Here is a 14,227-nt window from a genome sequence, read left to right on the forward strand (position 1 = left end):
GCCCTCTTCTGGCTCTGTGGGCACCTATATACCCACCTCCCTATCCCATACCCACATAAACGTAATTCAAAATAAATGAAATGTATCTTTAAAAAGCAAAGCTTAGTTAAAAAAATTAATGTAAATCAGGGCTTTCTTCACTTTAAAGATTCTCACACCACTAATAACCCAAATATTTGTTGGGTATAGCTTGGATTTGGTTCAGCTTAAGACCACCTAGCATATTTATGAGGAAGTAGGTACCCTAATTAATAAATGGTTAGAATAGACGATTTTCTTCACCATCCATCATGGTTTGTAAATGAAACCAAGTCACTATTTAAGCTCTGAATCTTCTGCACAGTACCCTATTGATCTGTGGATAATGCAGGTTATAACAGATTTCAGACAAGTTTTCAAAACTTGGAATTGGTAAGCCAAGTATTAGACCAAATAAAATTGTGTGCTAATTCTTTTCATCAAAATGAGTCAAACTGGTTTTTTATTCCATTTTTGTTTGTTTGGCTTTTTTTTTTTCCTTTTTCTTTTTTTCCTTTTTATCCAACTGAATCTTCCACCTACCATAGTGCCTGGAAACCAGATGGATGTGATAAGATGTTTGATGAATTTCCTTGAGAACAGAGGGAAGTTATAAAAGGGCAGTGCCAGTAAGAAATAAAGTGTAAGATATGGCTGGGCTCGGAAAGCTCTAGTTATAGTCTAGGTCTATCACCTAAGCCTCAGACTGGTATTTACAACAGGGAATTTCACATAGGAAACAGTCTCACCATTCGCGACGCGAACATATCTCTTCTGCAGAGTCTGTAAAACTCTTCTTCTTGTTGACAGGTACTATGATGTCCTCATTGGTTCACTTTAGTTCTTTTTGCTCACTCCTGTACCATTCATTGTTTTCGTTGCTACACATGCCTTCTATGCATTTAGTTATTCCCGTCATCATCTGTGGCTTTAACAATAGTCTTGTTGGCTCCCATTGCCACAATCTCCTTGCCTTGCGTCCTTTTCTCTTACCTTGTGAAGTTTTTGTAAATTGCTGTTTCACTGGACTGCTTTTCTCCGACTGCTCCATTGCCTCCTTCATTGCTAGCTCCTATCCCTAGGGTTCCTCCTCTAGACAAGCTTCTCTCTGTCCTCTGCTATTCTCCTGTAGCCTTGCTCAGTAAGGTGTTCATCCTATGTAACTGCAAGCTTCGTATTTCTTCTCAGCTACAGCCTATTTACCTATTGCACTTGCTAGACAGGATGCTCTGCAAGGACAGGATCTGTGTGCAAGTCATCTTTGCATAACCCCAAACATAGAAGTGGCTTGTCATATCACATGGCTGCTCAGCCATTTTGTATGTCCGTATGTTGTTGAAAGAAAGGGTATACTTATCTCACTTTTCAGAAAAAGATGTGTTATGTAGATACATACATATTCCTTTTGGTATCCCTCTATGTGATTGCAGATAAATCATAATTTACCTTTAGGAATAAGTTTAGATCTTTGTATGATAAACAGCTTTAAAGTGAAGCATTACCAGTACTTATTATGAAACTGATTTATATGGTAACTCGCACTAAGTCTAATGTATAGATACATATAACTTTCGCATGCCAATACTTGTTAATGAATGGCAGTGAAGTATACAGTTTATAGACTATGAAAGACCATCCACTTCCTGAGTACCTGACACTAGCTTTTGCCAAGGACAGGAGGATAAAAGGTTTGTATCTTCCATGCTGAAGTCAGTATTGACTGTGCCCTAGACAGATAGCAGCCTTCGTGATTCATATGTTCCTTGATTTGTCCGTGCCCTTTACTTGCTTGTTTCTGTGAAAATCATGTTTTCATTGCTGGAAATTGAACACATGCTAAACAAGTGTTCTACCACTGAGCTATACTCCCAGTTCACCCTCTACCCTGGTTTTCCCCAGTGCTGGAAATTTACTGTATAAAAATAAAGATTAAAACTTTGAATTTTGATTTTTTTTAATTATCATTTTACCAGTTGTTTGGGAAATGTTTTATGTAGTGATTAGAAACATGTATGGCTTTAAATACCATGCCCACTTCCTGAACAAGGCATTAACCTTAGTGATATCTGTAGTGAGATATTCACCTTTGTCCGCACCTGTGGCATAGACCACGCCCATTGGGGGCTGGACCTGATCTGGAGGAACTAAGGCTGAGGAGGGGGCTCAGAGAGCTCTCTCTTGCTTGCAGCACAGGGACAGGATCACATCGGGAGGCATCCTTGGGTCCAGAAACCTGCTGGTGTTCACCTCTCTATGTTATGAGTTATTTCTCCTTGAATAAACATCTATTCAGCCTATTTGTTTCTCCTGATCCTTATGAAATAAACATCAATAAATATCTGAAAGATGAGATAGACACTATTCTCCATTTCTTAGTGTAGATTTGAGAATGAAAAAGAAAACATATCATTGGGTAAGGACCTGGTTGGAGTAAATGCCAAATAAATGGTGGATGCTATAATTACTAGGTTAAACTTGGATTTTTTTTTTGTTATTAATTTTCAAGTTTCTATATAAAGCAATGATTTTCATTATGGCATTTTTATACATAATTTGTTGTTATTTGTATTTGTGTTTGTATGTGTGTAACTGTACATATATGGAGGTCAGAGGACAATTTGCTGGGCTTGCTTCTCACTGTCCACCATATGGGTCTTGGGGAGCAAACAGCTTATCAGGGTTAGCAGTAAACACTTTTTAGTTATGAACTATCTTGCTAGCCCCAGAATTTGTTCTTTTAATTACTCTCCCCAACTGCCTTCCCTTGTCTTCCCTAGTCTCATACATGTAGGGCTAGATTCAAAGAAATCTTTGATCCAGTTAGTGAGTGAACTACAATGTGATGGAATGTTTATGTGGCAGAATGTATACTAAGTATGAACATAATTGGGAACACTTCATACCCCTTTCTTTTGGCAAATAATTGAATGTGTGGTTATTGAGAAAATGGGTAGTACATAGCAAAATCATGTTGCATAACAAGTTGGATTTAAATGGACATCTAACCAATTGCTGTCTTCTGTAGAGTGATTCAAAGTACTGACAAATGTATTGAAGCATTAGCTTTCTTTTTAGTAAATATGCACAGGTTTTCATTGAAAGTGTTAACTTTAATTCTGGTCTGACATTATTTCACATTTCTCTATTAGTGAAGAAGTCTTGGAGACAGACTCAAACACAGAGCAAAGTGAAAGTAAGTGTAATTGATTAATGAATTCAAAGTTGTCTGTGCTGCTATAATTGGAAAGTGAGTGTGGGGATTTCAGGCATGTTTTTCATTCATTATACTGACCTTGTACAGTTGAAAACCTACACATAACAAGAAAAAAAAACTGCTTTTTGTTTAATTGCAGTCTTGGCATAGTTCCAGTGTGTGAGCGTGTGAGCAGTTTTTTTTTTTTTTTTTTTAAAGTCCTGGCTCAAGTTCTGAATCATTTCAGTTCCAGTTCTTCATGCTGCCCACCTCCTCTACATACCGAAACAGTGCTTCATCTCTCTAGACATGTGCTTTCTTTCATGAATGACTGTAGCACTGCAAGGATGAAGGATAGAGTCCAGTTTGGTATAGACTATGTAGAGTCTGACTCGGGATGCAGGAAATGCATTCATTTGTTTCCTTTTTATTTTCTCTTTCTCCCCAACCTCCCTCCTTCCCTCCCTCCCTCCCTCCCTCCCTCCCTCCCTCCCTCCCTCCCTCCCTCCCTCCCTCCCTCCCTCCCTGACTCCCTGACTTCCTTCCTTCCTTATTTTGAGCTGTTCTGGAGCTCAATATGTAGACTAGGCTGGTTTCGAATTCATAGATGACTCCCTGCTTCTGCTTCCGAGAACTGGGGTTAAAGTCATACACTACCATGACCAGCATCTTTTTTATTTTTTTATTTTTTTTGATGTGTGTAGTACTCCCCCCTTTTTCAGTTTCCACAGTCTTGGTTTCCTATGGTCAGTGATGGTTCAAAATATTAAATGGACATATTCTAGAGAAAAAGAGGGAAGAAAGACATATAAATATATCACACTTCATTATGAGAGACATTTTATTATGCATTATTATTGTTAATCTCTTACTGTGCCTAATTTATAAAAAGACTTTTTTTAATCATGCTTACGTATATACAGGAAAGTGTAGTACATAGAAGATTCAGTACTGCACACAGCTTCAGGCATCCACTGAGGGTCCTGGGGTGTATCCTTGGAGAATAAGTAGTAGGAAGTGCACATGTCTAAGATTTTGTTCTTATCAGTTATCTGTGATAGGCTGATATATGCAGAGTAGCACCTCATAGCTGCAGGACCATATGTATTACGTGTGTGTTAAGTGGTACCAAGAATGTATCACTAAGAGGCATTGCAGTATTATAGTACAAACTGGACTGCATGGCTTTTAATGGCAGATCCTCACTTATTGATGGTATAATCTCTGGTAAATCTTCTTAGTCTCATATTTATTAATAGGGCACATGAAGTTAGTATAAAAAGCAAATAACATTTGTGAAGCTCTTAGTTCACTATGTGTGGCATATACTGTTGCTCAAACTTGTTTATATTATCATTACAGAATACTAACAAGTGGCCTTTGTTGATGTAAATAGAAGTATTCAAACTAAATCCCTTGGATATCTCGAAGAATTTATTTCGCTAGTATACATCCAAGTCATTTTTGGAAAAATACAGTGTTTTACATCAGTTTATCTTCAAGATCAGGAATAAAGTTAATTTGATAATGGATGCATTTGACATGATTGAACTTTTATTTTTATTATTTCAGATTGAAATCATTCGAGATAGCCAAGAGAAGAGGAATTCTGATCAGCCTCCTGGATTGGACAATAGCTTGGATGTTTTAAAGAAGTATTCTTTCTTTTTTTCAACCTACATTAATATATATATATATATATATATATATATATATATATATATATATATATATATATATCTCCACAGGAGACTCTGGTTCAGTGTCCAAGTGTTTAGAATTATCAGTTTGCCAAATCGGGTTCTAGTGATTCAGGTTTGAGCAGCTGTGACCTGTTTGAGGAGTTGAGAACTTTTATTTGGTAGTGCTGAGGATTGTCTTCTGCCACTGAGCCACATCACAGTCACCTACCTACCTACCTACCTACCTACCTATCTATCTATCGTCTATCTATCGTCTATCTGCCCACTATTTTATTTATTTATATTGTGTGTGTGTGTGTGTGTGTGTGTGTGAGTGAGTGTTTTGCCTGCATGTCTGTTTCCTGTCTGTGCTTGGTGCCCAGGGAGGCAGAACAGGAGATTAGAGCTCCTGGACCTGCAGTAAGCCTCTATGTGGGCCCTGGTAACCATACCTGGGTCTTCTGTGAGAGCAGCATGTATCTTAAGCACTGAGCTATCTTTCCAAATTCTGTGTTTCCCAGTTTTATTGAAATCACACACACACACACACACACACACACACACACACACACACACACACCACATCATATATCCTAAATGTGTTCATTTTCATTTATATACATATGGTAAGATGGTTACTATAGCAAGTTAGTTAACACTGACAGTTGCCTTTTTTGTTGTAAGAACATGGTGTTTAAGCGTATTTCCTATGTATAAGATACTTCATTAATGATAGTAGTGATAGTAACCATGCTGTACATTAGATTCCCAGAATGATTCAACTAGTAAATGAAAGTTTGTACCCTTGGAACATACCATCTGTTCTAGTTTGGTTTCTGTTGTTGTGATAAAAACCAAAAGCAATTTGGGGAGGAAGTGGTTGGTTAGGCTTATATTTTTAGATCACACACTATCATGAGAGGAAGTTAGGGTAGACATCTGGAGGTAGGAACTAAGCAGAGGCCATTGAGGGGTGATGCTTACTCACTTTTTCTCCATAGCTTGCTAAGTTTCTTTCTTATACAGTCTACGACTACCTGCCCAGGGGGTGGTACCACCGGAGTGGGCTGAGCCCTCATACATCAATTGAAAAAATGCCCCACTGACTTATCTACACTCCAACCAGACTGGGCAATTATTCACTAGATGGTTCCTTTTCCCAGGCTATTGTAGTTTTGTGTCAAGTTGACAGTTAAAACTGTGACACAATTTATTTCATTTTAAAAGAAATGAAAAATCAGTAAAGTTGTTTGCCAAAAGCTATACCGGATTATAGATACAACTCCATAGGTATTAACAAGACCCTTTATATGCTTTATAGTCTTATGTTAATATTCTAAACTTGAAAATACTTACCTGTGAGTTATCATGAGGTGGGCCTGGAGGTTAATCCTTTAGTCCCAGACGTTAGGGGTGGGGGCAGAGGCCGGTGAATTTCTGAGTTTGAAGCTAGCTTGGTCTATATAGCTCCAGGACAGCCAAAGGTACATAGTGGGATCTGCCTAAAAAGCAAAACAAAACAAAAAACAAAGGAAATAAAGTTTCATATTTTGGTGTTAGAAATAGCCAGTCATTTGCATAAAATTGCATCGAGATATATATGTATCCCACGATTATTAGCATAATTCAAATGACTTATTTTGGATAAAAAACAGGGTCTAAGTTCCTTAAAGTATGAAAAGAAATGAAGAAATGTACCAAGAGTTTAAATCAGTTGGTTATATTACCAGAGGGGAATAAACTTTAAATATGTAAGTTGGAAATCAATGGGAAGGACATGTATTCTGGTTCATACAGATGGCAGACAATGTGCTGTGAACCTTAAGTTTTACTCCTATCCCATGTAATGATGAATGTCATGAGTTTAGCACATGTCCGAGAAAAAAAAATCATTAAGTTTCTGGAAACTGGGTAGTGTTGAACGTGCTTTTCTAGTGTTTCTTCTTGCAGAGGAGATGATTCTAGACCTCAGCAAATTAAGCTGTTCAGAATGATCAAAACCTGGCTTCTATTCTCAAACAGGTTTTGTGAGATTTTAGTAAATTTATTCTTAGTCTAAGTGAATTAGAAGTCATTTTTATGTTAACACACGGCCTTCGAACATGTCTCTTTTTTCCCCCCAGCAGACAGAGTCTTGATATTTAGCCCTGGCTGGCCTAGAATGCAAGTTAGTTTTGAACTCAGAGATCCTAATGCCTCTGCCTCCTGAGTGCTGGGAATAAAGGTGTGCGCCACCACCAGCCTTCTGGGTGGTACTTATTCCAACAACTGTAAAATAAGCTTCATATTCTGATGCTAGGTACTTCCACTAGATTAGCTTATTTTGCTTTCGATTGTTTGTGATGGTAGTAACAGAACCATTGTACTGTGATATGTGAATAGGGCATTAACTGGTAACTATGGTCTGTTCATTGTAGCCATGTCCTGAATGAGCTGATACAGACAGAAAAGGCATATGTTCGAGAGCTGTTTACTGTTTTGTTGGTAAGTGTAGCAAACTGTTTTTCCCCATTCTCTTGACTTGTCCCTGGCTACTTTCATTAGAAAGTGTTCTAAGCAGTTTTTTGTTTGTCTCTGTCCTTGGTTGTCCCATGGTAGCAGTGGGTATTTGCTGTTATTTGTGAATGATTGCATTTATATTCCCTTTCAGTAGTGGGAATACGTGATTCAGAATTTCTTATAGAAAAAAGAAGCTGTTCTCTTAGGGACATGGTGCATTGTTATAATTATTCCCAGGCTGCTACTTAGAGGTTGAGATGGAAAAAACTGAGGGTGGGATAAAAATACTCATTTGACACAAATGCCATGATACTAATTTGGTCTGAACAGAAATCTAAGCACTTCCTTTTAATTTAAGGAGAACTTTATATTCTGTGCTATAATTTTTCATAGTTGGCTTGTTTGGTTTCCACACTACAATAAAAGCCTTGAAGGCCAAAGTGCTACCTTTTTATTCTAGCCATGGAATGGAAGTTTTGACTGCCTTACCCTGCATTCTAAAAAAAATGCCACAGATAACCGCTGAAAACTAAGGGATTTAAATGTTAAAACTCACACAGCTGTACCCACAACTCTTCTATACATTCTGCTCTACTGATACCATCAGTGGCTCAGCCAAACATTAATATAAATATTTAAAATGCAAAATTATTTATTTTTAATAGGGCTACAGATCCGAGATGGACAATCCACAGATGTTTGATCTTATGCCACCTCTCCTGAGAAATAAAAAGGATGTTCTCTTTGGAAATATGGCAGAAATATATGAATTTCATAACAAGTATGTAATTGCCAAAGGGAAGCTTTTGGTGACTTGTTTTTTTTTTTTTTCAAAAAGAGTTTTTGCCAAGTGTGATGGTGCACACCTTTAATCTCAGCACTTGGGAGGCAGAGGCAGGTGGATCTCTGTGAGTTCAAGGCCAGACAAGTGGGAAATAGGAGCTACTTTGGCTTATTATGTCATAAATAACTTTTTTTTCTCTCTGCAAATTTCACAGCATTTTCATGAGCAGCTTAGAAGATTGCTCTAATGCTCCAGAGAGAGTTGGACCTTGCTTCCTGAAAAGGGTTAGTCTGATTCTTTTTGAAATTATATAAATATTGGCCACCCAAAAGTACCTCATATATGAAACAGGCTTGAAGACAAGATACCCCCACTTCCCTTTGATGACTTTATGTTTTTGGAGAAGACACATCGATTCTAGGAAGTACTTAATGTAAAACTATCTTGTTGGAAAAAAATTATTTGAGGGTATACTTTCATTTTGTATATTAAATGTTTCAGTTAGTCAGGTAGTAGCAATGGAAATCTCAAAAATCCAGGGACCACCCTGGATAAGAAAATGTGAGAGATAGGAGCATATTAATAAAATCACTCTGAGCTTTGTTAAAGTTAGAATAAAGGATACAGTTTTAAAAAACAAAACAGCAGAGTCTCACTATGTAGCAATAGAATTTTTAAAATCTTCATCTAGTTATCCAGTTTCTCCTCTTCCTGAAAAATCAACCCTCTTCTGATTGGGAATTTGTTGGATTAAAGAGGTTGTGGAAAATTTACACTAGCTGTCTTATCTCAGAAATTGTTGAAGAGAATAACCCTAAGAAAAATGAGAACCAAGAAGGGAATAGGACTAAGAATGTGTGCCACCACCTTTCTCAACATGTTCTAACCCTAAAAGTATCTGAACTTTGAACAGATTCATCCTCAGTGTTTTCAGATAGCAGTTGGTCAACTATCCCTTTGGAGTCAATGATGGTGTGTATGCTCAGGAGGTGGGGTCAGGAGGACAGTGAGTCTCAGGCCATCCTGGACTAATTAGGGAGATCCCATCCTTAAAAGTACCCAACACTATGCTACTCATAGGAGACTTTATATTTACTGTGCATCTTTACATGTGTACATAAATTATTTCCCAGCCTGATGAAGTCACATATCCTATGTATCTTTGTCCCTGTCAAAGTTGGTAGAATTCTTGTCCATTAGTAGTGGTAGTACTGGTTTGATAAAAGCTTCTTGATGATATGTCCATTCATTACCCATCTATTTAATATTTACTGTCTACCAGGTCCTGTGTAGAGAAAGAAAAACCCTAAATAGTACAGGACCTCTAATGCTACTTCGTTAGAGATATACAAAGGGCCCTATGGCACTGAAAAGAAGGGCATCGTCCATAGCTTGAAGGTATAAGCAGTGGTCATATAGAAGAGACTCACAAGGTGAAGGTTAAAGTGTGAGTAGGAGACAGATCAATAGATAGAGATTAGGTAAAGATGATTCAAGGCAGAACAAACTGCAGCCGTGTACTTAGACATGATGATGTCCCAGTGATAGATCAAGGACTATGCCTAACCTGGAAGATAGCTAGCTGCAAGCTCCTTTATTTAGACAGCTAACAGACTAGTAGCACAGAAAACTCATGTTTGGCCCCTATTAGATCATGATAATAAATAGTTAAAAAAACAAGGCTTTTTTTCCCTATCAAGTCTGGTAAGCAGGAGTTCTGACATTGCTTGTAGAATGGTGTATCCTGTTGTTTGGCTCAATGGGCATGCTGTCCTTGGAACACAAAGCACTTTTTTTTTTTTTGTCGTCATATTCACTGCCATGGTTGGCCACACACTCGCTTGCACAGCTTTTTTCAAAACAAACAATTCATATTTGTAAATTAGTAATATATTTGCATTTGTTCTTTATTGCAGAAGGACGATTTTCAGATGTATGCCAAATACTGTCAGAATAAACCCAGATCAGAGTTAATTTGGAGGAAGTATTCAGAATGTGCCTTTTTTCAGGTATTAATCATTTGAGTATTGAACACATTCTTTTTGGAAGATATTGGAATGTTTCTCATTAATGAATTCATTTTCTGCTTTGACTAATTTACAAAGCATATAAGTGAAATAGCAATTCTGCTCTCAAGCAAAGTCCATACATAAGTACATTTATGCATATAATACATATTTGCTGTTCCCCAGAGGCAACCACTTTTAGCCACTTCTGGTATTTGCCTCCCTATCTCCAAATAACATGCTTGTTTTTCTCTTTCCTGCTTTAGAAAATGAAGATTTAGGTCTCTTTCACTGTTCCTGGTCCCATGAAATTCTTTTTCTCTAAAGCTCCCAGTATATTTTTGTTAGATCGATTGGCTATATTTAACTCAATTATTAAGAATGGAATTTCTCTGGGCAGATGACTCATATAGTAAAATATGGTTGCTTTTCCTTTTCTCGTGTTTTTATTGCCATTTTCTTTTTACTCATTTAACTTTCTATATGCCTTGCTTTCTTTCTGTCCCAACCTCCTCCAATTTTAGGAACCATAAAGATTTGTCCTCCTTATACTTGATGAGTTTAAATTTTGTCAAGAAATACCTTTTACAGTTTTCTGACCTGCTTACAGCTGTCATCTAAGGATCTTGCATATCATTTGGGGTGCTTCTCACTGGTCTCTTGAGTAGCCTGTCATGCCAAGTCTTTTTAGAAAAAGTTTTATTTAACTTTATTTTTTTTTTTGAATTTTATAATTATTATTTTTTTAAAATTTATTTTCTATAACAAACTCCATTTAAATGAAAACAAACATTTAGAGACAATATTTGGGAATTTGGGCGTTGTTCTTTCCAAACTTTAACTTTATATGTATGCATGTACACTACGTGTGTATCTGGTGCCTCTGGGAGTCTGAATAGGGTGGTTGATCCCATGACACTGGCATTTAGATGGTTGTGAGCCGCTGTGTGAATGCTGAAAATTAAATCTGTGTCCTATGCAAAAGCAACAAGTGATATAAACTGCTGAACCATCTCTTCAGCCTCATGCCATTCTTATTGTTTTATCCTGCATTTTGTAGAATAAATCTAATAGTTTATTTAAAAAGTACACATGTTTGGTAATATGTTTGCGTATGTTTTTAAGAACTTGTATGAGCAAGAGTCTTCATTGTACTCTAATGCTTTGGATGTTAAGGTGGCTAAGTATAGAATTCTAACTAAGAAATGGCTATTCTCAGAAATTTGAAGATACTACTTCATTCTTTTCTGACTTCTGGAAGAAATACATAGACTCCAGTTGGGCCTTTTATATGCTAGGCAAGCATTCTAAAACTGAGTTGTCCTCTGGCCCTTGCTGATCACTCTGAAACTGGAATCTCTAGTCCAAATTTACTCTAGTTTCCCCCCCCCCACACACACCTAATTTTTCATTTTCTGGAATTGTTATACTGCTGTTAGAGTACTGGACTAGTCCTATAGTTATCTTTTTCTTTCTGCTCTGCTTTCTGGGAATTATGTGCTCCTCTTTCTAATAGAGTTTTATTTCTGCCATTATATTTTTAACTTAAAATTTTATTGTCATAGTCTTTGTGCAAGGTGATGTATTTTATAACATTGATTTAAGTATATCAAGTGTATTTAACATTATCACCTCCTATTACCTTTTCTGGTTATAGCGCAAATCTCCCTAGTCCCCTTTTCTCAAATAGTCCATTTTTTATATATAAATGATTTCTCTACATACATGCATACATACATACACACATACACACAAACACACACAAATATATATATATATATATATATATATATATATATTCTTGGTTTTATATTTCTTTTTGAGTCTGGCTTATTTTACTTAACATGGTGGTTCCAGCTCCATTCTCTTTGCAAATGACATAATTTCATTCTTCATTATGGCTCAGCAAGACTGCAATGAACACCAGAGTATTATTATCTATCCCTATGTTGAAGACAGTCTAGGCTGGTTGCATATCTTCCCTGCTATGAATAATGCTGCAGACATAGATGTGCAAGTATCTCTCTTTTATTTAACCATTTGTTCTTTGCCTCACCTGCCAGCTCCCAAATCAGTATACATAGACTTCTTATTAATTATGAAGTCTTGGCTGATATCTTAGGCTTGTTTCTAACTAGCTCCTATAACTTAAATTAACCCATTCCTATAAATTTATTTTCTGCCTTGTGACTTCATTACCTCATGTCCATAGTGCCCATCCTGTTTGCTCTGCATCTGGCAGGCAACTCTGCCCTTCTTTCCAGCATTCTCTCTGCCCTGAAAATCTTGCCTAGCTATTGGCCATTTACCTTGTTATTAAACCAATTAGCGTGACGCATCTTTACAGTGTACAAAACGATTATTCCACAACTCTCATGTACTGTCTAAATAGAAAGAAAAAGTATTAACTTTAATAAATGAAACTATATACAATAAGAACAATTTTTACATAGAATTATATTTTAAATGTCCCGTATGTTAGTATTTGGTATATTTGGAGAAAATACTTTATTATCTATCTTAATGAATTTGAAATTTTATACCTAAATCATTTTCTATTACAACTTGAATTACCATTTTAAAACTAACTTTTTAAGACATCAAACATTTTTTCAGATAAACAATTTAAAATTTTATATCTCAATTTTATAAACCTTACATCTCCTATGTATTCATTTTTGAATTTGGTAATAAGGAAAATTGTAAAACTGTAAGTAGTCGCTAGGATATCTGAATCTTCTTCGAATCCCCCAAGACAGCGCCCCTTACCAGCAGGAAGTAGTTTGGAAAGAACGACGCCCAAAGTCCCAAATATTGTGTATAAATGTTTGTTTTCATTTAATTGGACTTTGTTATATAAAATTAAATAAAAAATACTCTAAAAAAAAAAAAAAAAAAAACTGTAAGTAGTCTTCAATCTCCATCAGAGACCCAAGAAGAATAAAAAAAAAATATTACTCGAGTAAACAGGAATTTCAGAGCAAACAACTTCCAAAACTATAGAAGTTACAGAAGCATCTGGCTGCTTGGACTGTCACCCAAAGCTCCTCCACAACATTGGGGCATCCATCTTTGGCCTATAGGCCCAGAATATCTTACTGACGTTTTATGCGAAGCGGGATATTCTTTTTTTTTATTTAAAATAGAAACAATCTTATTTTATATATCAATTCTAGTTCCCTCTCCCTCTCATCCTACCATGCCCCCACTGATTCCCTCATTCCACCCTCCTTTCTTGGCAAAGTTCAACAGATTCTTTCTTTTATGTCCTGCTTATCCAATTTGAACTGTATACTGTCAGCAAATGAGACAATGGCAGTTTTTTTTGTTCAGTGGCTAGCTTTTGTAATACAGAAAGCAAATTCCATATGGAGGCACTACAATGTGCATTATCTTCTATGAGGTAGATTGGTGCTGCCAGGAGCAGATATGTCTCATTGTCATGAAAAGCCTTATGTTATTAAATCATTAAAGTGCCATATTCTGTTGGTCTCTGAAATGTTTGAAGACTATCTTTTTAAAATATGTCTCTAACATGACTATAAGTTTGATTATTATAGATAACTACTAACCTGCATTTCTTCAACTTGTGTTTCTTTCAAGGACTAGAACTTTACATTATATTTATAAATGAAGCGGCATAGGTATAATATCTTAAATAAAAACTTCTAAAAAAACTTAAATTTATATCAATATACAAAAATATTTTAAATAAGAGTAGAAGCATAAATACAATTTAACAAAAAATAACCTTAAATTTGTATCAATGTACAAAAATCTATACAAATGTAAAATATTTAACACTAGTAGTTGTTTTTTCAATTGAAAGTAGATATAATAATCTATCTACCCCTTTATCCTATCATCCTATATCCCCCGTTTTTTTCAGAATGAGATCCCTTAATCTAATTTCCTTTGCTTAGTATCCTCCCTGACCGTGACCAATAACAACTTGTGACCAACCTCCCTAATCGATGACAAACCTCTGTTGAACAACCAAAAACCACCCATTGAGAATGTGGGCATTGTTTTCTCTAGACTGCTT

The 14,227-nt window shown here is 36.2% G+C and overlaps 1 protein-coding gene across 1 annotated transcript in view; it reads left to right on the forward strand.

The window, feature by feature from the left end:
- Mcf2 (MCF.2 cell line derived transforming sequence) overlaps positions 1-14,227 on the forward strand; it is an 81,272-nt gene that overhangs the window by 43,043 nt on the left and 24,002 nt on the right. Inside the window, exons 14-19 of the mRNA XM_051179131.1 lie at positions 3,168-3,205; positions 4,784-4,866; positions 7,311-7,377; positions 8,058-8,173; positions 8,391-8,460; positions 10,093-10,185. Coding sequence (XP_051035088.1) covers positions 3,168-3,205; positions 4,784-4,866; positions 7,311-7,377; positions 8,058-8,173; positions 8,391-8,460; positions 10,093-10,185 — 467 coding nt within the window. The remainder of the gene's footprint in view (positions 1-3,167; positions 3,206-4,783; positions 4,867-7,310; positions 7,378-8,057; positions 8,174-8,390; positions 8,461-10,092; positions 10,186-14,227) is intronic.

Source organism: Phodopus roborovskii, unplaced genomic scaffold, assembly GCF_943737965.1.
Source record: "Phodopus roborovskii unplaced genomic scaffold, PHOROB, whole genome shotgun sequence".
Lineage (NCBI taxonomy): Eukaryota > Metazoa > Chordata > Mammalia > Rodentia > Cricetidae > Phodopus > Phodopus roborovskii.